The sequence below is a fragment of the Salvelinus namaycush genome, chromosome 38 (genome assembly GCF_016432855.1).
Source record: "Salvelinus namaycush isolate Seneca chromosome 38, SaNama_1.0, whole genome shotgun sequence".
NCBI lineage: Eukaryota > Metazoa > Chordata > Actinopteri > Salmoniformes > Salmonidae > Salvelinus > Salvelinus namaycush.
The window spans coordinates 20,767,258-20,789,284 of record NC_052344.1 but is presented as its reverse complement, the minus strand read 5'-3'; the positions used below and the strand labels follow the sequence as shown (position 1 = coordinate 20,789,284).

Genomic DNA, 22,027 nt, shown 5'->3' with positions numbered 1-22,027 from the left:
CTGCAACACCTCGAAACTAATAGTAAAAAAGCCTGCAACACCTCGAAACTAATAGTAACAAACCCTGCAACACCTCTAAACTAAAAGTAAAAAACCCTGCAACACCTCTAAACTAAAAGTAAAAAACCCTGCAACACCTCTAAACTAAAAGTAAAAAACCCTGCAACATCTCTAAACTAAAAGTAACAAACCCTGCAACACCTCTAAACTAATAGTAAAAACCCTGCAAAACCTCTAAACTAAAAGTAAAAAACCCTGCAACACCTCTGAACTAAAAGTAAAAAACCCTGCAACACCTCTAAACTAATAGTAAAAAACAATGCAACACCTCTAAACTAATAGTAAAAAACCCAGCAACACCTCTAAACTAATAGTAAAAAACCCTGCAACACCTCTAAACTAAAAGTAAAAAACCCTGCAACACCTCTAAACTAATAGTAAAAACCCTGCAACACCTCTAAACTAATAGTAAAAAACCCTGCAACACCTCTAAACTAATAGTAAAAACCCTGCAACACCTCTAAACTAATAGTAACAAACCCTGCAACACCTCTAAACTAATAGTAAAAAACCCTGCAACACCTCTAAACTAATAGTAACAAACCCTGCAACACCTCTAAACTAATAGTAAAAAACCCAGCAACACCTCTAAACTAATAGTAAAAAACCCTGCAACACCTCTAAACTAATAGTAAAAAACCCTGCAACACCTCTAAACTAATAGTAAAAAACCCTGCAACACCTCTAAACTAATAGTAAAAAACCCTGCAACACCTCTAAACTAATAGTAAAAAACCCTGCAACACCTCTAAACTAATAGTAAAAAACCCTGCAACACCTCTAAACTAATAGTAAAAACCCTGCAACACCTCTAAACTAATAGTAACAAACCCTGCAACACCTCTAAACTAAAAGTAAAAAACCCTGCAACACCTCTAAACTAATAGTAAAAAACCCTGCAACACCTCTAAACTAATAGTAAAAAACCCTGCAACACCTCCTAACTAATAGTAAAAAACCCTGCAACACCTCTAAACTAAAAGTAAAAAACCCTGCAACACCTCTAAACTAGTACTCAGTGAAAAAACATAACATCTCCAAACCAGTACATTCAGTACTTAGTTCAGTGGAGCAACAATAACACCAGAAAACAGCAATATTGACAGAATCATAAACTTTGATCCAGGGATTAGCTATTGTATGATTATGTTGATATACAGCTGAAACCCAGGCTTCATGGGAGACAAAATATAGGTAAGATTTTCTTTGAGTCACTTCTGGATAATTAATAATAATACTAATAACTCATGGGATTTAAACTGCCTTTCAATAATGAGTTCTATATGATGCACTGGAGGCATACATACATTTATATTCACTCATATGGATCATCAGCCATTATGAATGAATCAAGTGTTATTATGCATTGTACCACCAATGTCCATCCAACACATTCCTAAAAGGAGCTATGAGCTGTTATGGATTTTTTTCGAGCAATGCTTATAAAGTCTATGTTACGGGGTGATATAACTAAGGTGCTATAAATTAATCTACTGTGGATGTTTCATAGACATCGTTACCACAGAATGCAACATGAATATAAAAACACTTTGTTAAAATGAAACCATCATTAGCATGCTACTGGAGAAGAGAGGACATCACACAAGTCTCAGTGGCCTAATTAGCACCTTATTAGCCAATTAGTCTGGAAGATATCAATATGTGTATTTTATCAATGAGAAATGGGGGTGGCTGGGGGGTAGGCGGTTCCAACCAACCATTATCTGCTGTGTAAAATCTTCTTCTGTATCATTGTGACATAACACTGTTTGGATTTAACAGCAGAGTATGTAAATGGTGAGTATGTTTCGCCCACGCACACAACCACACACAACCACACACACACAACCACACACACACACACACACACAACCACACGCACACACACAACCACACGCCCACACACAACCACACACACACACCACACACACACACACACGCACGCACACACACAAAGCAACAATGGACTAACAAGACTGGTGGTTGAGCTTTTTAGAGAGCTACACACACACGCACATTCATGCACATTCACACACACACACAAACACACACAAACACTAAATACACACACAATTAATCATCCAAAAACGAAATGAAGCAACAAACACACACTCCCACACGTACACACACACACACCAGGGCTAATTAGGCACACCTGTCGTAGAGGCGGGACACAAAGCGTTTGGCGTGCAGCGTGGCGCTCAAGGCCATCACCGGGAGACAGATGCTCATTCCCAGCCTGGCGCTGATGTGACGTGTGGAGGTGAGGAAAAACAAAGCTATGCCAAAACCATTGTTTATCACACACACACACACACACACACACACACACACACACACACACACACACACACACACACACACACACACACACACACACAAACACACACAGAGCTGCAGCAGAGCCTTCATTTAGGAGACCATAGTCTATAACAGAGTTAAAGCAGCCATTCCCTCTTTACCTTGCAGGCTACTGTCGTGTCTTTGGCATCATTAAATTGAAGACTGTTATTTTATCAAATCAATTCACTGTAATTATTATTACATGATTAAACTAATCATGTAAGTGTAATTAACTAGGAAGTCAGGGCACCAAGGAACATTTTCAGATTACAAAGTTATAATTTTTCCAATATAACTTTTCAGATATTTGAATATCTGAGCAATTAGTCTTCTAATTAATGAATCATTCTTTACCTCACGTTAGTCTCATTCCAAACATCGTAAGTTGTTGGTTATCTGCACAAACCCAGTCTTCACTATAAATCATCCATACATCAATTGTCTTAATCATTTATTTACTAACTAAATAATCACAGAAATGCATAACAAACAAACAAAGTAGATATGGTTACAAGGACATGATAGGGGATGTGCCCTAGTGGGCTAAACCGGTATGGCGGCTTGGTAGACAAAGGGACTGAGAAGGGCGCGAAAGACAAAAGACACTACATAGTTGATAATTATAATAATTGAAATGCTAATCCTTTGCACACGAACGCTCACTCATTCGGGAATAATTGCAATCAATATATATATTTACGCTCAGTGTGTCATCATGATCTCTGTTGGAATCGTCCGTCTTTCTGTTGCAAAGTTCATCTGAACTTCTCTTTGCGTCCCTGGAGTCGTCGTGGTTAGAATGGATACTTCAGAGTTACATTCAGAAATGTTCTTATAGAATAGATGTTTCGGCGGTTGTCGGTCTTCGCATTCAATGGCACATAATTCCTAGCTGCAGACTAGTAATTAGTATCGAAGATTTGCTCTTATTCTGTCGGTACAGATAGTCTCAGAGTTTAACCACGTGGTATGGTTAAGAATTCAGCAACCATTACAACCTTAGCTTGTCCTGAGGTTTTTCTGGTCTCTACTCAAACCTTAGCTCCCTCAGCTGACCGAGGAAGGCATGGTCTAAAGAGGATTTCTCCAGGTGGGGGTTTTATTCGGAACTGTGGAAAAGCTGTCCCATGACGCCAGATCGATGTCTGTGCTCATGGGGGCGGGCCAATGACTTAGTGAAACTTTAAACAGAAATACAATTCTCTCACATTAAAGGTTTAAAATCACATTACACAATTTCACAAATAGTTTAATCTTTACTCATTCATTTTATACAATAATTAGATGCAAGCCTCAGAACGGAGGCTCCTGTATAAACAGAGTTATGGTAATGTGGCTGTATTGTCTGTCCTGAGGTCACAATCATAAAACAAAATGGACCGGTCGTAGCTGGATTCTCCACCGACCGTTTCCACATTCTCCAAAACATGGATATTGTTCAGTTCTCAAGTTCCTTTGTTCTACTGTGAAACTCTCTCTGACTATACTGCCTGGCCATGAGGAGAGTCTCCTCTAGGAATTTACGACCTGATATAACAGAACCTGGGTGTAAGAGGGAGAGAGGGGGAAGGCACTCGCTATACCCAAAGAGGGCCACGTCCTGACACTACACACACACGTGCACCCGCATAGTCACACGCACAAGCACACACACATCATCAACAAACACATTGTGTGTGTGGTTATGCCAGAATATTGGTTATAGCAGATGGAGGAAGGTGGGAGGTGTATTATTACACACCACACTAAAGCTAATTCCTAACAGCCATTGTTGATTGGCAGTAACATTGCATTATATTGTATTCTACACAAACACACACACACACACACACACACACGTAGACACATCTCTCTTTCATACAACCCCACAGCCATAGTGATCTGATGAACACCAACTCTTCACTCAAGCCTCTCTTACTCAAGTAAAAGTGAAAGTCACCCAGTAAAATACTACTTGAGTAAAAGTCTAAAAATATTTGGTTTTAAACATCCTTAAGTATCAAAAGTAAATGTAATTGATCAAATGTACTTAAGTATCAAAAGTAAAAGTATAAATAATTTCAAATTCCTTATATTAAGTAGTACTTTAAAGTATTTTTACTTAAGTACTTTATACCACTGCCCTCCACCACCCAAAGCCCCCTCTCCTCCCTCCATCAGTTTCATGTATGACTACTAATGCCTGGCCTCCAGCACTTTATTGAAACTGCGTTCTCTCTCTCTGTTATCCTCCTCTTTGTTTTTCTATCTCTCTTTCCCCCTCTCTTTGTCTTTGTTTGTCTCCCCTTTCCCTCTCTGACTCACTTGTTGATAGGCCAACACACCAATCCTGCTGCAGTAGCAGAGTTAGTGGCTCACCTCCGGCCTGCTCCTCTCCTGCCTGGCCTGTATCTTTAAAACAATGAGGACAGTATTGTCAGCTCATTTGTCAGCTCCCAGCGTGTACACACACACACACACAGATACACATGCGCACACACACACACGCATACGCACAAGAGAAAGACACAAGTGGAGATGTGAGAGCAGGGGTGCAGGGAAGGAGCATCAGGTACAGGGACGTTTCAAAGGAAACCGGTATCTGGGGTAAAGGAAAGTATACAATGTACCCAAAAGTGATGAGTGCAACCAAGGTGAGTTTGAATTGGAACAAGCTAAACGGATGTTCTAAATGAATATTCCCTTAAGGAGAACAGAGTGCAGATAGCTCCATTCTCCTTGTTTCATTGTGTGCTCTCATTTCACTAGTCACCTGTAGCTATAGTATATAACCAGCCCCTTTCTTATGCAAACACCAACACTGCCATTAAAGAGATATCTCACACAAACTACAGCATTAGTTAGTATCTTACCCTGAAAGTTATCTATGAGCCATACACTACTTTCAATATAATGTATCTAACTAATGTTGTAATGTGTGCAAACTATCCCTTTAATCAACATAAACATTCAGAAGACCCAGGGGCCTTCCAGACATCCAGAAAGCCTGGGGCCTAGAGTAGTCACCCTGCCCAGGGAGGGCTCCCTCACCGTGGACAGGCAGCTCCTCTGCTCCCTGATGACGGCGCAGCAGCCCAGGAAGCCCGTGACCATGACCAGGGCCCCGGCCAGGATGAGGATGTAGGCGGACACGGCGAAGGTGCTGGAGGCCAGCAGGCTCAGGTAGTCACTCTTGTCTATCAGGGTCCAGATGCCCACGCCCATCACCGCCGCTCCACCAACCTGAGGAGACAGACAGGTTGATGTCATGTGTTCCCATATGTTTGTTTTGGCTTTAAATGTTTCATGCCAATTTAATTGAATGAAATTGAATTGAGAAGGAGAGAGGGTAGGGGTGTGAGGGGGAGAGAGAATGAGAAGGAGGGGGGAGAGTGTTGGCGTATCCACAAGTGAGTCAGCGAGGGAAAGGGGAGACAAACAAAGACAAAGAGAGGGGGAAAGAGAGATAGAAAAACAAAGAGGATGACAGAGAGAGAGAACGCAGTGTCAATAAAGTGAGTCAGAGAGGAAGGGGATATACACAAAAACAGTGAGAGACAGAAAGAGAGAAAGAGAGAGAGAAGGGAAGAGAAAAAGAAAGAGAGAAAGAGAGAGAGGAAGAGAGCAGAGTGACAAAAAAGGAGAGAGAGCCAAACAGAGCCAGAGTGGAGTGATTTGTTTCCATAAACAATGGTGGCCACATCAGAGGGGTGACGTGGCGATGCCCTTAATCAGTTTTCCCCATCTCTGTCATCTATGTCACACCCGGACGTGCAGGAAATCCCAGGGAGAGTCGCTCCTATTCAGCCTCCCATCCCTTTCCTCCTCCTCTACACGCCAAGCCCCTACTCCCAAACAACAAACACTGCTGCTACAGATATAGGATTTAAATTTTATCACCCTTTTGCAGAATAGGAAATGTCAAACTTGTAGCGTATTCTAGGTTTAAAAAGGCTTCTGACGTTTGACGTTTGAAAATGTATCAACCCCTATAAAATGTCCATTAATTATTATTCACATAATAACTCACATTTCCTGTTGCTGCAGGATTATTGGATTATTTTCCTGCTGTAGCAAACTGGCTCAAATTCAGATCTGACATCTATAGTGCTAAAACACCATGCCAGGGGAAAAAGTGACCATTTAAAGGAATGGGCAACTCTGGAGTATTAGTATGTAGTATCTTTGGGTGCAGGGTTACAATATAGAGTAACAGGCAGGCTGAGGCTGTGGCCATTGGGGAAAGTGGGAGGTATTACTGTTATGCAATGTGGGGTTTGAAGGGAAGTCGTTAGGTTAGTGTGAAATGTAAAGCGAGAGATATAAAAGAGAACCTGTTTGAATCTGATCCCTTACTCTGTAGACAGAGAACAACTGTTTTGAGGCCCAGCAGAACAAAGCTTTAATAGTTAACTGTATTATTAAACAGTAAACGTACAGCAGCTGCCAGGGACCAGGTTTGATCCACAGCTCCTCGGTCCAACACCGACAGGCCATAAATATTAGAGTACACTGGGCCAAGTCCATTTCTTAGCGCTCCTAAATGTAATCCCCCACTCCATTTCTCTGTCATGTTTTTTCTCTCCCTCTGTGTCTCTTTTTCCTCACTCTGTAACTCTTCCCCTCTCTTTCCTCACCGTAACTCTCTCTCTGATTCTCTATCTCTCTTGGCTAAGAAAGAGCAAAACAAGAAGTCACACAAGAAGTCTAACTAGCTTCCTTTGATGTAAAACCTGTCAAATATCATTCCTCCCTATGCATGCCTTCGCGAACATTAACCCAATTCACTCTCTCCCTGAGTCCCCTCTTAAATAAATCAACTATGAACCTGTCACTGGAAGAAAAGTATTATTTCTGTGTACTAGAGGTTTAATACAGCCTGATCCCAGATCTGTTTTGTGCTGTAAAGCCAACTCACTTGGTCTTTCCCAACACAAAAAGATCTTACCGGGTTAGCTTACCGAGCTAGCTTACCAGGCCAGTTTACCAGGCCATCTTACCAGGCTAGATTGCTACTCACCCAGAAGAGAAAGTTGAAGACAAACAGGAGGGCTTGCTAATTTGCTATAGCCTGATCCCAGATCTGTTTGTCATGTATAGCAAACTCCTATGACCAACTCCCATGGTTGTTGGCTAATGCAGCACAAACAGATCCAGGGTAGCTTGCTAGTGCTACTCACCCAGAAGAGGACGTTAAAGACGAAGAGGAGGTATTTGAGGCAGACGGTCATCCAGTCATCCTGGTCGTCTTTGTACATGGCCGACATCTCCCCTCCACAGCTCTGGACAGACAGTGTACAAAACTTAAACTGGCAGTTCTGAATCTGAAGTACTTGACTGTTCTCATAACAGTCAACAGGGTAGAAAACAGGGTAGAAAACCCCAACCAGCAGTTCTCACAGACTTTCTGTTCTCACAAGATTCTCCAAAGTTTGAAGAATATTCCAAAAACAGGGTACAAAAAATCTAACCAGGAGTTCTGAGTACTTGACAATTCACATAGTATTTCAAATGGCTGAAAAACGGTCTAACAACATAGAAAATGCAAACCGGTAATTCTAATGCAAATTAAAACATAAAATGTGGGGACATTTTGAGAACAATAACACATCACACAAGGCATGACATCAGTAGAAACAATAACCCAAATCCCAGATTCACCAGCAGTCATGTAACGGCGTTCCTCCTCCTCTTCATCCGAAGAGGAGGAGCAGGGATTGAACCAAAATGCAGCTTCTTGAGTTGACATGATTTATTTAAAGAAAACACGAAAACACGAACTTCACTATAAACTAACAAAACAACAAACGGAGTAGACAGACCTGGACGACGAACTTACATGAAACACGAAGAACTCACGAACAGGAAAATGACTACACAAAATGACGAACGAACGAAACAGTCCCGTATGGTGCAACATAGACACAGACACAGGAGACAACCACCCACAAACAAACAGTGTGAAAACACCTACCTTAATATGACTCTCAATCAGAGGAAATGAAAAACACCTGCCTCTAATTGAGAGCCATATTAGGTCACCCTTTAAACCAACATAGAAACAGAAAACATAGACTGCCCACCCAAACTCACGTCCTGACCAACTAAACACATACAAAACAAGAGAAAACAGGTCAGGAACGTGACATAACCCCCCCCCTTAAGGTGCGAACTCCGGGCGCACCAGCACAAAGTCTAGGGGAGGGTCTGGGTGGGCATCTGACCACGGTGGTGGCTCAGGCTCTGGGCGAGGTCCCCACCCCACCATAGTCAATCCCAGCTTACGTCTCTCCCTCAGAATGACCACCCTCATTATACACCCACTTAGGTTAAGGGGCAACACCAAGATAAAGGACAGCTCCGGGACGAGGTAGCTCAGGACAGAGAGGTAGCTCAGGACAGAGGGATAGCTCAGGATAGAGAGGTAGCTCAGGATAGAGAGGTAGCTCATGATAGAGGGGCAACTCCGGACTGAAGGACAGCTCCGGACAGAGGGGCAGTTCTGGATAAATAGCCGCTCTGGGCTGAGGGGCAGCTCATGACTGGCTGACGGCTCTGGACGCTCATGGCTGGCTGACGGCTCTGGACGCTCATGGCTGGCTGACGGCTCTGGACGCTCATGGCTGGCTGACGGCTCTGGACGCTCATGGCTCGCTGACGGCTCTGGACGCTCATGGCTCGCTGGCGACTCTGGCAGATCCTGTCTGGTTGGCGGCTCTGGCAGATCCTGTCTGGTTGGCGGCTCTGGCAGATCCTGTCTGGTTGGCGGCTCTGGCAGATCCTGTCTGGTTGGCGGCTCTGGCAGATCCTGACTGACGAATGGCTCTAGCGGCTCCTGACTGACTAACGGCTCTGACGGCTCGGGCGGCTCTAATGGCTCGGGACAGACGGATGGCTCAGACGGCGCTGGGGAGACGGATGGCACAGACGGCGCTGGGGAGACGGATGGCTCAGATGGCGCTGAGGAGACGGATGGCTCAGACAGCGCTGGGGAGACGGATGGCTCAGATGGCGCTGAGGAGACGGATGGCTCAGATGGCGCTGCGGAGACGGATGGCTCAGACTGATCCTGTCTGGCGGAAGGCTTTGGCTGCTCCTGTCTGGCGGAAGGCTCTAGCGGCTCCTGTCTGGCGGAAGGCTCTAGCGGCTCCTGTCTGGCGGAAGGCTCTGTAGGCTCATGGCAGACGGGCGGCTTTGCAGGCTCATGGCAGACGGGCGGCTTTGAAGGCTCATGGCAGACGGGCAGTTCATGCGGCGCTTGGCAGACGGACAGTTCAGGCGCCGTTGGGCAGACGGCAGACTCTGGCCGGCTGAGACGCACTGTAGGCCTGGTGCGTGGTGCCGGAACTGGAGGCACCGGACTGGAGACACGCACTTCAAGCCTAGTGCGGGGAGCAGGGACAGGGCACACTGACCTCTCGAAGCGTACTATAGGCCTGGTGCGTGGTGCCGGCACTGGTGGCACCGGGCTGAGTGCACGCACATCAGGACGAGTACGGGGAGAAGGAACAGTGCCTACAGGGCTCTGGAGACGCACAGGAGGCTTAGTGCGTGGTGCCGGAACTGGAGGCACTGGGCTGGAGACACGCACCATAGGGAGAGTGCGTGGAGGAGGAACAGGGCTCTGGAGACGCACTGGAAGCCTGGTGCGTAGTGTAGGCACTGGTGGTACTGGGCTGGGGCGGGGAGGTAGCGCCGGAAATACCGGACCGTGCAAGCGTACTGGCTCCCTTGAGCATTGAGCCTGCCCAACCTTACCTGGTTGAATGCTCCCCGTCGCCCGACCAGTGCGGGGAAGTGGAATAACCCGCACCGGGCTATGTAGGCGAACCGGGGACACCATGCATAAGGCTGGTGCCATGTATGCCGGCCCGAGGAGACGCACTGGAGACCAGACGCGTTGAGCCGGCATCATGGCACCTGGCTCAATGCCCAATCTAGCCCTACCAGTGCGGGGAGGTGGAATAACCCGCACCGGGCTATGCACACGTACAGGAGACACCGTGCGCTCTACTGCGTAACACGGCGTCTGCCCGTACTCCCGCTCTCCACGGTTAGCCTGGGAAGTGGGCGCAGGTCTCCTACCTGCCCTTGGCCCACTACCTCTTAGCCCCCCCCCAAGAAATTTTTGGGGTTTCTTCACGGGCTTCCGTGCTAGCCGCGTACCTTCATAAATCCGGTTTTGAGCTTCCTTCTCCGGTTTCCAGCCACGTCTCTTTGCTGCCTCCTCATACCACCGCTGTTGGGCTCTCGCTGCCTCCATCTCCTCACGAGCGCGGCGATATTCCCCAATGTGCGCCCAGTGTCCTTTTCCCTCTAATACTTCCTCCCAAGTCCATGAGTCCTGATCTCTTGGCCGCTGCTCGAACTCACGCTGCTTGGTTCTGGATCGGTGGGTGGTTCTGTAACGGCGTTCCTCCTCCTCTTCATCCGAAGAGGAGGAGCAGGGATTGAACCAAAATGCAGCTTCTTGAGTTGACATGATTTATTTAAAGAAAACACGAAAACACGAACTTCACTATAAACTAACAAAACAACAAACGGAGTAGACAGACCTGGACGACGAACTTACATGAAACACGAAGAACTCACGAACAGGAAAATGACTACACAAAATGACGAACGAACGAAACAGTCCCGTATGGTGCAACATAGACACAGACACAGGAGACAACCACCCACAAACAAACAGTGTGAAAACACCTACCTTAATATGACTCTCAATCAGAGGAAATGAAAAACACCTGCCTCTAATTGAGAGCCATATTAGGTCACCCTTTAAACCAACATAGAAACAGAAAACATAGACTGCCCACCCAAACTCACGTCCTGACCAACTAAACACATACAAAACAAGAGAAAACAGGTCAGGAACGTGACAAGTCAGTCAAACTGCTGTTGGTTACTTCCTCCCTTCTGCACGATAACTAGCAACTGGAGCCTTGTAGCACACCAGACAAGGGACATTGATTATCCTCACACTCAGTGAACACCCTGTGAAGACGCGTTGGGTGTTATAACAGAAGCCAGGCCGCCAAAACAAAGGTATTTGTGGAGGCATGCACACACACACACGCACACACACACGCACACACACACCCACCCACACCCACACACACACACACGCATACACCCACACACACACACACACACACACACACACGCACATTCCAATTAAATAGAGGGAGAAAGATGCTGCCTAGCCTCTGAAGGCCTTTGATTGACACATCACCATGACAGTATCACTGGACAGCATCACTGGACAGCTTAATCTAATATGACATGACTATCCACTTCTTCATTTCTCAGACCTGTCAATCATAGGACTGACCAACTAACAAGAGTCAACTATTCCTGTAAGACTGTCTTTATAGTATAGTTATGGCCTTTTAATCAACTAATTTCATTAAGGTTTATGTCCAAAGCATTGCATAGAATGGTTCTAGTCACTGCCACACACTGTGTAAGAGTCAGTACTTCTAGATGCTGCTGACCACACATATCCAATAACAGCAACAGGTAAATAAATAATTCACACAAGTGGACTTGACTAGAAATACATAAATCATTCATTAAGCACACACTTGCAGCACTTTAAATAAAAGGTGATGGTAGTGAGCACTTAAGCCTGCCACATTGATCTGCCAATCAACAGACAGCAACAAATGCCACTGCAAGGCTTTCAAGACTTCTCTCAGTTCTAGCTCAAGCTAATAACACTGTGTGTGTGTGTGTGTGTGTGTGTGTGTGTGTGTGTGTGTGTGTGTGTGTGTGTGTGTGTGTGTGTGTGTGTGTGTGTGTGTGTGTGTGTGTGTGTGTGTGTGTGTGTGTGTGTGTGTGTCCATCCTCCCATAAGAAAATATGGCAAGCTGCTAATTATAGATTAGCCACATTGATGCCTAGGAGAAGTTTAGGTCATGCCATTACAGCCCAACTATAAACATTGCAGTAACACATCTGCAAATATGGCTTTGTCTATCAGCTGGAACAGAACTATACCCTAAACTGAAATGAAAAATGAAAAATTATTTCATTATTCTATTCTAGTTTGTTTTATATATTCCACTATTTTCTGTATTCATTCTATTCTACTCTTGGGGAAAATACAGTGAATCGAATCTATTACATTTATATTCTACTGTTTGTATTCTATACTCATGCTCTACTCGGCTCTTGTCCTATTCTATTCTATTCTAGGGGAGTTCTTTGTGAAGTTGCTGGCTCAAACGTTATTCAGCACAATGGGTGTTTTGTGTGTACTGTTCCTTCAAACCAGTGGCTTTGGGCTATAGGGAGTTCCAGTACACAGGGAATGGGTTGAACTGTCTGAACATGCATTATCAAAGCGCACAAGCTGTGAAATGTGACTTGCAGGCTACCGGTATGTCCTTCACCTATTTGAAAACAAACGAGCTGAAAGTTTTGTCCTCGGACTAACAAATCAGTTACTGTGTAACTTTGATGGGACAGACAAGAAACAAAAACAGAACATTCTAGAATATGCTTTGGACAGAATGTTCCACAAGTAGGCTACCTATGCAACCAGCCAGGTCAGCCGGCCAGCGACAAGTAGCCTGTAATATTATATCCACGATAACATGGTACATGCAATCACATTTAGGCTACCCACCCTGTGTGAACATATGTGATGGAAGTATGTTTACGGGCACTTGCGGCAATCTATGTACGACCAGAAGGCAGGCAGGATCCACGAAATCGATTTCCCCCCGCATAAAAATCCATGAAGAGATGAGTGCTTGATAAGCTTCATATCAGAGCAGGGATCGCCACCGTCAATATGAAAATCTAAATGGCCATAGATCATCACGTTTGTCTATCTACGTAGCGTCCATTTCGCTCGCTGATCAGTGGAATAGGCTGGACGTTGGTTTGCAGACTCACTTTTAACGTTCTGACTGTCTACATAACCGAATAAGGAAACCGGTGCCTACGCACTAGACAATATTTTCAAAACATAAAAAATATGATGTCATTATTCATTTCCCAAAACGTGTTGCTACATTTGGAGGACATGGATACTGAGAAGGCTTCCCTAACAAAACACCGCACACTGGATGCACCTGCATTGAGCTGCGTGTAGCAGATAGAGTTCACGAAATTGCTTATATTTTTAGCATGCATCTCAATTTAGGAAAGCAGCCTTAGTTACCTCACTCACCAAATGCACGGCTTGCTTCTGAGGATAAACGGACAAATAGCCGTCTCGTTATTGTAGCATAGGCTATGTGATTCAATCAAGCTTGTTGCTTCCCTAGCGTCCAGTCCGTGGAGAAGAATGAGGGGTCATTATGGGGTGAAAAGGAAATGAATGAAACTACCCGCCCCCATTGGATTGGATAGTACTGAAGCCGCAGTGCAACTGTGACAGTGCATTGGCCTATAGGCCTATACAATGTAACAGACGGTTATTACATTGTTATTGTGCGTTTATTCACACAAGTGCAAGTCTAGTAAGTTTGTTACATGTTGTCTTGTTCTGAGTCTTCTTTGTTGATAATATCAATCCAATTAATCAAGTGCACCCTGTAGATGAGGTTTATGGGGTTTAAAAAATACACATTCTGGGAACATATTGTTATTTACCTAAGCATAGTGTTGACTGATGCAAATCATTTCATTTGACACCTCATGCGGTTAGTGCATATTTTAGAGACTGGTTAGGGGTAATTTGAGGTTTAAAAAACACTTCACGTCATCCATTCTGATCAAGTGGTCAACAAGGAGGCGCGGGCGGTTCTATCAACAACAGCTCCCTCTTCATTATGCAAAGTAGTCTGCCTGTTGATGAAGTGGCGGCTCTCCGAACCCCACAGGCTAAGGTTAATTTGGTATTTCAACAGAGAGCAGAACATCATTGATTTGACTGGTGTGGTCAATTATTTTAAGAATGCGAGTTTGGGTCACACAATGAACACAACGATGACGTGGAAAAACAAATGCGCTACTGGGAGGTAACAGCAGTATGATTGGAAATAATGGGGTTTTCTGCAGGGGGAGTTCAGGTCGAAGCAAACATCCCCAAGTCAATGAACATTCTTAGGCCTCAGCATGGCTACGGGGTTCTACATGACACGTACATGGCACATGGAAATATGTTGTGGTTTGGGAGAAAGTGCCACATAAGATTATAATTCAGGTGTGTATGTGAGGGAAATAGTTTGGGTGAGAGGCCTCCAGCTGAATAGCTAGGGTAATTGGGAAATAATTGCCCAAATGTCATAGTGTCAGATTTGTAAGTCTTTAATCTTTCCCAAATATGAATTGATTGAAAAACAATAGAGAGGGCCTATCATAATTGTTTATGACTACAAGCCTATTGATCCTAGACTGGTTCCAGATCTGTCTGTGATGTCTTGTAAACAAGGTCATTGTCACGCTGGGGTTGGAATGACAGCACCAACAGATCTGGATTCTGGAACCAGGTTATATTTATCCTCTCTTGCTCAGCTCTACATTTATTTTTTTCAATGTTATGTTCACCCCAGTTTTTCACACACGTTGTCTTCAGATTGCTTCCTTTCTAACAAACAGGAAGACTGTTGTGTATTCCCCTCTAACCTCATCTCAGTAACCCAATCATCCCCACAGCCCATTGGGAATAGATGGAGTGCCACCCAGAAAGGATGTGTGGATGTTACCTGCTACAGCAACATCAGTCTCCCCAAACTCCATTACAGAAGGGGATATTATTATGGCTCATTCATCCTCCTCCTCTCCCCTGTAACTATTCCCCAGGTCGTTGCTGTAAATGAGAACGTGTTCTCAGTCAACTTACCTGGTAAAATAACGGATCAATAAAAAATACAAATAAATCTATCATGGCTTCTGTGTTTCACTGAGCTAATGGGCAGAATTCACAAACACAGCAGCTGTTTATGAGAGGGAGATTATCACAGCTCTGAATTTGAAGCAACTTTTAATCACACTCTGGAGATTGAAAATAAACTCGGAGGCAACTCAAATGAGAGAGAAATAAACAGCGTCAGTATACTTCCTTCTCTCAGAACTCAACTAATTTATATTCCTCGCCAGCACCTGCCTGTTGCTTCCCATTCCACCGTCATTAGTTTATCGCCCATCGTTTGTAGCCCGCTAAGCTCTTTAATGCCTTGTCTCGCAGGAGGGCCTAAGCTTGGGCCACGGTCGAGCAGACAAAGTCAAAGACAGGACTGGCAGAGGAGACAACAAACACATCTATCTGTCTGTGTGAAAGGGGGTGGGGGGTTGTGTGTGTATATAGAGTGTGTCTTTATGTGTATGTGTGTGTGTGTGTGTGTCTGTCAGCTTCACTGTAATGACAGTGGCGTCTGTGTGATCATTGCTAACGGTGCGTCCCTCTCACTGTGACAAAAGGACACAAAATGCAATTTAGGAGCATTCACACTGTTTTTCGCCTTCTCGGTATTCGTTATGTGACCAGTAGCAACCCACCTGTTTACCTAAATATATATATAGTTTACATACACCTTCAAATGTACAGTATATATATACAGTTGAAGTCGGAAGTTTACATACACTTAGGTTGAAGTCATTAAAACTCATTTTTCAACCACTCCACAAATTTCTTGTTAACAAACTAGTTTTGGCAAGTCAGTTAGGACATCTACTTTGAGCATGACACAAGTAATTTTTCCAACAATTGTTTACAGACAGATTATATCACTTATAATTCACTGTATCACTATTCCAGTGGGTAAGAAGTTTACATACAGTCAACTAAGTGTGCCTTTAAACAGCTTGGGAAATTCCAGAAAATGATGTCATGGCTTTAGAAGCTTCTGATAGGCTAATTAACATAATTTGAGTCAATTGGAGATGTACCTGTGGATGTATTTTAAGGCCTACCTTCAAACTCAGTGCCTCTTTGCTTGACATCATTGGAAAATCAAAAGAAATCAGCCAAGACCTCAGAAAAAAAATTGTAGACCTCCACAATTCTGGTTCATCCTTGGGAGTAATTTTTACTAGGATTAAATGTCAGGAATTGTGAAAAACTGAGTTTAAATGTATTTGGCTAAGGTGTATGTAAACTTCTGACTTCAACTGTATATTGACTACCTCCGTCCTAGATCGCTCATTAATGTCTTTATCGAAATTATGGATTGCCTCTTATCAGCTCGTCGTTCCCTTATAGTTTGTACATCTCAATTGTCAGTAGAAACACCATTTGTTTAAGCAAGTCAGCCATGTCAGCTAGTTTTATTTAAAGGCAGTAAATGAGGCTGAATGAACTGTTTGGCTGCCAGACAAGGCTCCGCTGATAGCCAGGGTAGCGATGGTAAGGATTCACTTCATGGTGCTGAAAGAAAGCTCTGCTGTTACGACAGCTTTATGTAGACCCTAACAGTTTGTGGCACTTTTTGTCACCGTTATAGTGCAATTAATGTATGGTTTAGTGTTGTGTAGTGACCTTGCTGGCATGCATCTAAAAAAAATAGTTTGAGTTTGCCCCACCAAGATTTACATGCTAAACTCGCCACTGTGACCCAATCTCCTTTTCACTTCCATCATTATTTAATTGACCACGCCAGTCAAATCAATGATGTTCTGCTCTCTTTTTAAATACCAAATTAACCTTTGTCTGTGGGGGTCGGAGAGACCGCCACTTCATCAACAGGCAGACTACTTTGCATAATGAAGAGGGAGCTGTTGTTGATAGAACTGCCTCCTTATTGAACACATTTTTTCAAAACCTTAAATAACCCCAAATCAGTCTCTAAAATATTAATTTCACGCATGAGGTGTCAAATGAAATGATTTGCATCAGTCAACACTTTGCTTAGGTAAATAACATTATTTCACCAGAATATGTATTTTTTAAACTCCCAAAGCCTAATCTACAGGGTGCACTTGATTAATTAAATTGATATAGTCAACAAACAAGACTCAAAACAAGACACTGTGATTAAAGGACACAACGCGTGAGGGAATGCACTTTACGCGCATTCACACTGCACCTTAGCCCAGGGCTAAGAGCCTCCTTAGCCCTGAGCTAAGGGAGATTTAGCCAGGGCTAAGAGAGTGTTCACACTTGCACATTCTAGTGGGTTAGCACCAACCTTAGCCTAGAGCTAGCTGGCCCTGAACCAGTACCTGTGCGTTATATATATATGTTTAATGCCCAGAAAGCGCCAATTCAAACTCCCATTCACCAGCTCTGCATGCGTTATAATGTCAGAATAAGTTTGTTGATCACCAAGTTTCGCTGAGCAACTATTTTAATTTACTCCCATTAAGGCTGGCCGGTATGTACTTCCAGAAAAGAGAAAAGGTCTAAATAAAAATGTACAAGAAACCGAAAAAATGCCTATTCCGCACCTCCAATATAAATCACTCATTACTTCCACGCACAGGTCTGAAGTTTACAACAGCTCAATACACTGGAGGCGCCGAAGAGGCGTTTTTTTGGTTGCTTGTACATTTTTATTTTGACCTTTTTTGGAAATACATACCGGCCGTAACCCAAGTAAATTAAGATAGTTGCTCAGCGAAACTCCATATTTGATGATCAACAAACTGATTTTGAGAAAGCCTATATGGTGGAGGTCAGAGACCTGGCAGTCAGTGGCATTTATTCCTGACAGTCAGTGGTGTGTATTTTGGGGAATCCAGGCATCCCCAAAAAATTGACCAAAATGTTTTATAATTTATCTTTCCTCTCTGTTTCACAGTGCCCCTCTGTCTCTCTATGTGTTGGCCATCTATCTGATGCTGTCTGGTCCAAACGAGTATGACATTGTTGCCGCCCATAGCATTGAAGGCAAGGGAAGCCAGTGAGAATCTGGCCTCCCATGACAAAAAAAGTATAAAAAATGTGCAAATCAGCATTGAGCTAAACTGAGCGCGCTCAACTGTGAATGGTCCTGGCACACAAAAAAAAGTATCAAGGGAAGCTAGGTTGGAATTGGCTTCACTCCTAACAAATCCCATTGAGGGCATATGTCATTGACAGCAAAACCTGAAATGTTTCATCTCGTTGTGTTGTTGTCCTCAGATGGCTAGCTAGCCAGCTAGCTAAAATTGACCCTTTCCTAAATTAGCCATGGATGAAGATAAGTCAAAAATCCCTGTGGCTTTACTTAATTCTCCGTACTGGCCAATGATTGTAATGGCGATTCTGATCCAACCATTAATTCATACTTTGTTGTGCCCCTGGCCTGAGAGGATGGAAGTTCAATATGTAGCTAGAGGTAGAAGGCTAATGTTAACTAGCTAACGTTGCCGATGAATGGAAGTTAGGTTAGCGAGCAAGCATTTTATCCAGGTAGCCTAGGACAACAAAAAATAAAAGTGTGTACTGTATGACAGAGTGATAGACCGTTTCGGCATTGGCGTTTCTCTACAATTAGGGTGAGTCAACATGTTTTTCTACTTTGCGTCTAACGCGCACGCACACACACACACGCACACAGAAATCAGAAACATGGACAGCCACATCATATTTAGCTTACGTTTTTTGGACTGAATTGTTTTTGGTATCTTTTGGTTGAGGTGATTTGATGATGCTTTCTTTGCGACTTGCAGTGGTTTTAACTCAATATAGTTGTTTAGTGGTCCTAAAATGTCGGAAAGATTAACTTGCTTGACCATGCTGTAGGTCATGTAACTGTCTGTTACTGTACATGCAATATGCTTTGTGGACTTCACTGGACAGAGGTTGCTATCCGGTTTTGTGATAAAACAAAGGTGTGGTTGAATTTATTCTGCCACTGTGCCTTCTTATCTTCTCAGCCTTTAGGCCTATATATGATGGTCACAAGGAATATGAATTAACAGGTTATAGAGCAAACAACGCAATTATCACAACACATAGGGTGTAATATGGATATTTCTTGGGGGGGGGGGGGGGGGGGGGGGGGCTCCTGCTGGCGGTGTGGTTCCAGGACAACAACCTCAGAAAGACAAAGTAGCTGATCGTGGACTACAGGAAACGGAGGGCGGAGCACGCCCCCATTCACATCGATGGTGCTGTAGTGGAGTGGGTCGAGAGCTTCATGTTCCTCTGTGTCCAGATCACTAAGGATCTATCATGGTCCACACACACCAACACAGTTGTGAAGAGGGCACGACAATGCCTCTTCCGCCTCAGGAGGCTTAAAAGATTTGACAGGGGCCCTCAGATCCTCAAAAAGTTCTACAGCTGCACCATTGAGAGCATCTTGACTGGCTGCATCACCGCTTGGTATGGCAACTGCTTGGCATCCGACCGCAAGACGCTAGAGTGGGTAGGGCGTACGGCCCAGTACATAAGCTCCCTGCCTTCCAGGACCTCTATACCAGGCGGTGTCAGAGGAAGGCCCTAAAAATTGTCAGAGACTACAGGCACCCAAGTCATAGACTGTTTTCTCTGCTACCGCACGGCAAGTCTGGAACCAACTGGACCCTGAACAGCTTCTACCCCTAAGCCATAACACTGCTAAATTGTTAGCTAAATAGTTAAAGTTGCACTATGCAAACATTGCTCCATGGTTTCCTGGTTGCTAAAATTCGAATAGTTTGCCTGTTTTCAGTTTATGTGACAGAACATAATAATAATGTAGAGAATCATTGTACCATCTAAACCGCTGTGAAATATATTTTCCATAACCCAAAATATTGTTTTTTCAGCTGTTTGAAGCTCGTGTACAAAACCAAAAGTAAGAGATACAAAAATTAAACTTAAAAAGAGGAAGCATAAAAATAGGGCACATAAAACAAATCTTCCGCTTCCTAGAGTTGCTTTCAATGAGGACGACAGATCTATAACTCATATTTCTATGTGATTTTTTGGGGGTCTCCCATAAGTTAGGCTACATATTGCTGTTAACCAAATAGCTAACCTGGTGTCACGTTCCTGACCTGTTTTCTGTTAGTTTTTGTATGTGTTAGTTGGTCAGGACGTGAGTTTGGGTGGGCAGTCTATGTTTTCTGTTTCTATGTTGGTTAATGGGTACCTGATATGGCTCTCAATTAGAGGCAGGTGTTTTTCATTTCCTCTGATTGAGAGTCATATTAAGGTAGGTGTTTTCACACTGTTTGTTTGTGGGTGGTTGTCTCCTGTGTCAGTGTCTGTATGTTACGCCACACGGGACTGTTCTCGGTATGTTTGTTCGTTCGGTTTTTGTGTAGTCAGTTTTCCTGTTATTGCGGTCTTCGTGTTTCATGTAAGTTCGTCGTTCAGGTCTGTCTACATCGTTTATTTGTTTTGTTAATTATTCAAGTGTAGTTCGTTTTTTCGTCTTGTTTAATAAATTATGTCATTTCACAACGCTGCGCCTTGGTTCAATCCATGCTCCTCCTCTTCGGATGAAGAGGAGGAGGAACACCATTACAGAACCACCCACCGATCCAGAACCAAGCAGCGTGAGTTCGAGCAGCGGCCAAGAGATCAGGACTCATGGACTTGGGAGGAAGTATTAGAGGGAAAAGGACACTGGGCGCACATTGGGGAATATCGCCGCGCTCGTGAGGAGATGGAGGCAGCGAGAGCCCAACAGCGGTGGTATGAGGAGGCAGCTAGGAGACGTGGCTGGAAACCGGAGAATGAAGCTCAAAACCGGATTTATGAAGGTACGCGGCTAGCACGGAAGCCCGTGAAGAAACCCCAAAAATTTCTTGGGGGGGGGCTAAGAGGTAGTGGGCCAAGGGCAGGTAGTAGACCTGCGCCCACTTCCCAGGCTAACCGTGGAGAGCGGGAGTACGGGCAGACGCCGTGTTACGCAGTAGAGCGCACGGTGTCTCCTGTACGTGTTCATAGCCCGGTGCGGGTTATTCCACCTCCCCGCACTGGTAGGGCTAGATTGGGCATTGAGCCAGGTGCCATGATGCCGGCTCAATGCGTCTGGTCTCCAGTGCGTCTCCTCGGGCCGGCTTACATGGCACCAGCCTTACGCATGGTGTCCCCGGTTCGCCTACATAGCCCGGTGCGGGTTATTCCACCTCCCCGCACTGGTCGGGCGACGGGGAGCATTCAACCAGGTAAGGTTGGGCAGGCTCAATGCTCAAGGGAGCCAGTACGCTTGCACGGTCCGGTATTACCGGCGCTACCTCCCCGCCCCAGCCCAGTACCACCAGTGCCTACACTACGCACCAGGCTTCCAGTGCGTTTTCAGAGCCCTGTTCCTCCTCCACGCACTCTTCCTATGGTGCGTGTCTCCAGCCCAGTGCCTCCAGTTCCGGCACCACGCACTAAGCCACCTGTGCGTCTCCAGAGCCCTGTACACACTGTTCCTTCTCCCCGTACTCGTCCTGATGTGCGTGCCCTCAGCCCGGTGCCACCAGTGCCGGTACCACGCACCAGGCAAATAGTACGCTTTGAGAGTCCAGTGTGCCCTGTCCCTGCTCCCCGCACTAGGCTTGAAGTGCGTGTCTCCAGTCCGGGTGCCTCCAGTTCCGGCACCACGCACCAGGCCTACAGTGCGTCTCAGCCGGCCAGAGTCTGCCGTCTGCCCAACGGCGCCTGAACTGTCCGTCTGCCAAGCGCCGCATGAACTGCCCGTCTGTATTGAGCCTTCAAAGCCGCCCGTCTGCCATGAGCCTGCAAAGCCGCCCGTCTGCCATGAGCCTACAGAGCCTTCCGCCAGACAGGAGCCGCTAGAGCCTTCCGCCAGACAGGAGCAGCCAAAGCCTTCCGCCAGACAGGATC

The 22,027-nt window shown here is 44.9% G+C and overlaps 1 protein-coding gene across 2 annotated transcripts; it reads right to left on the bottom strand.

Annotated features, from left to right (window-relative positions):
* Positions 1 to 4,584: 4,584 nt before the first annotated feature.
* LOC120032238 (tetraspanin-11-like) lies at positions 4,585 to 13,664 on the bottom strand. 2 transcript variants are annotated; one of them, XM_038978234.1, is made up of 3 exons: positions 13,553 to 13,664; positions 7,563 to 7,664; positions 4,585 to 5,625 (listed from the first exon to the last, which is right to left on the bottom strand). In XM_038978234.1, the coding sequence occupies exons 2-3, from the start codon at positions 7,647 to 7,649 to the stop codon at positions 5,353 to 5,355; spliced, it is 360 nt and encodes a 119-aa protein (XP_038834162.1). In that variant the 5' UTR covers positions 7,650 to 7,664; positions 13,553 to 13,664; the 3' UTR covers positions 4,585 to 5,352. The 2 variants fall into 2 exon arrangements, with proteins under 2 accessions (XP_038834162.1, XP_038834161.1); XM_038978233.1 differs by having other exon boundaries at positions 4,586 to 5,625; positions 13,562 to 13,664.
* Positions 13,665 to 22,027: the final 8,363 nt, after the last annotated feature.

Excerpts from the sequence above, each read along its gene's own strand:
- LOC120032238 (XM_038978234.1), bottom strand. The coding sequence starts at position 7,649 with ATGTCGGCCATGTACAAAGACGACCAGGATGACTGGATGACCGTCTGC. Across the intron at positions 5,626-7,562 it reads TCTTTAACGTCCTCTTCTGG|GTTGGTGGAGCGGCGGTGAT; the intron begins GTGAGTAGCACT and ends CTGTCTCCTCAG.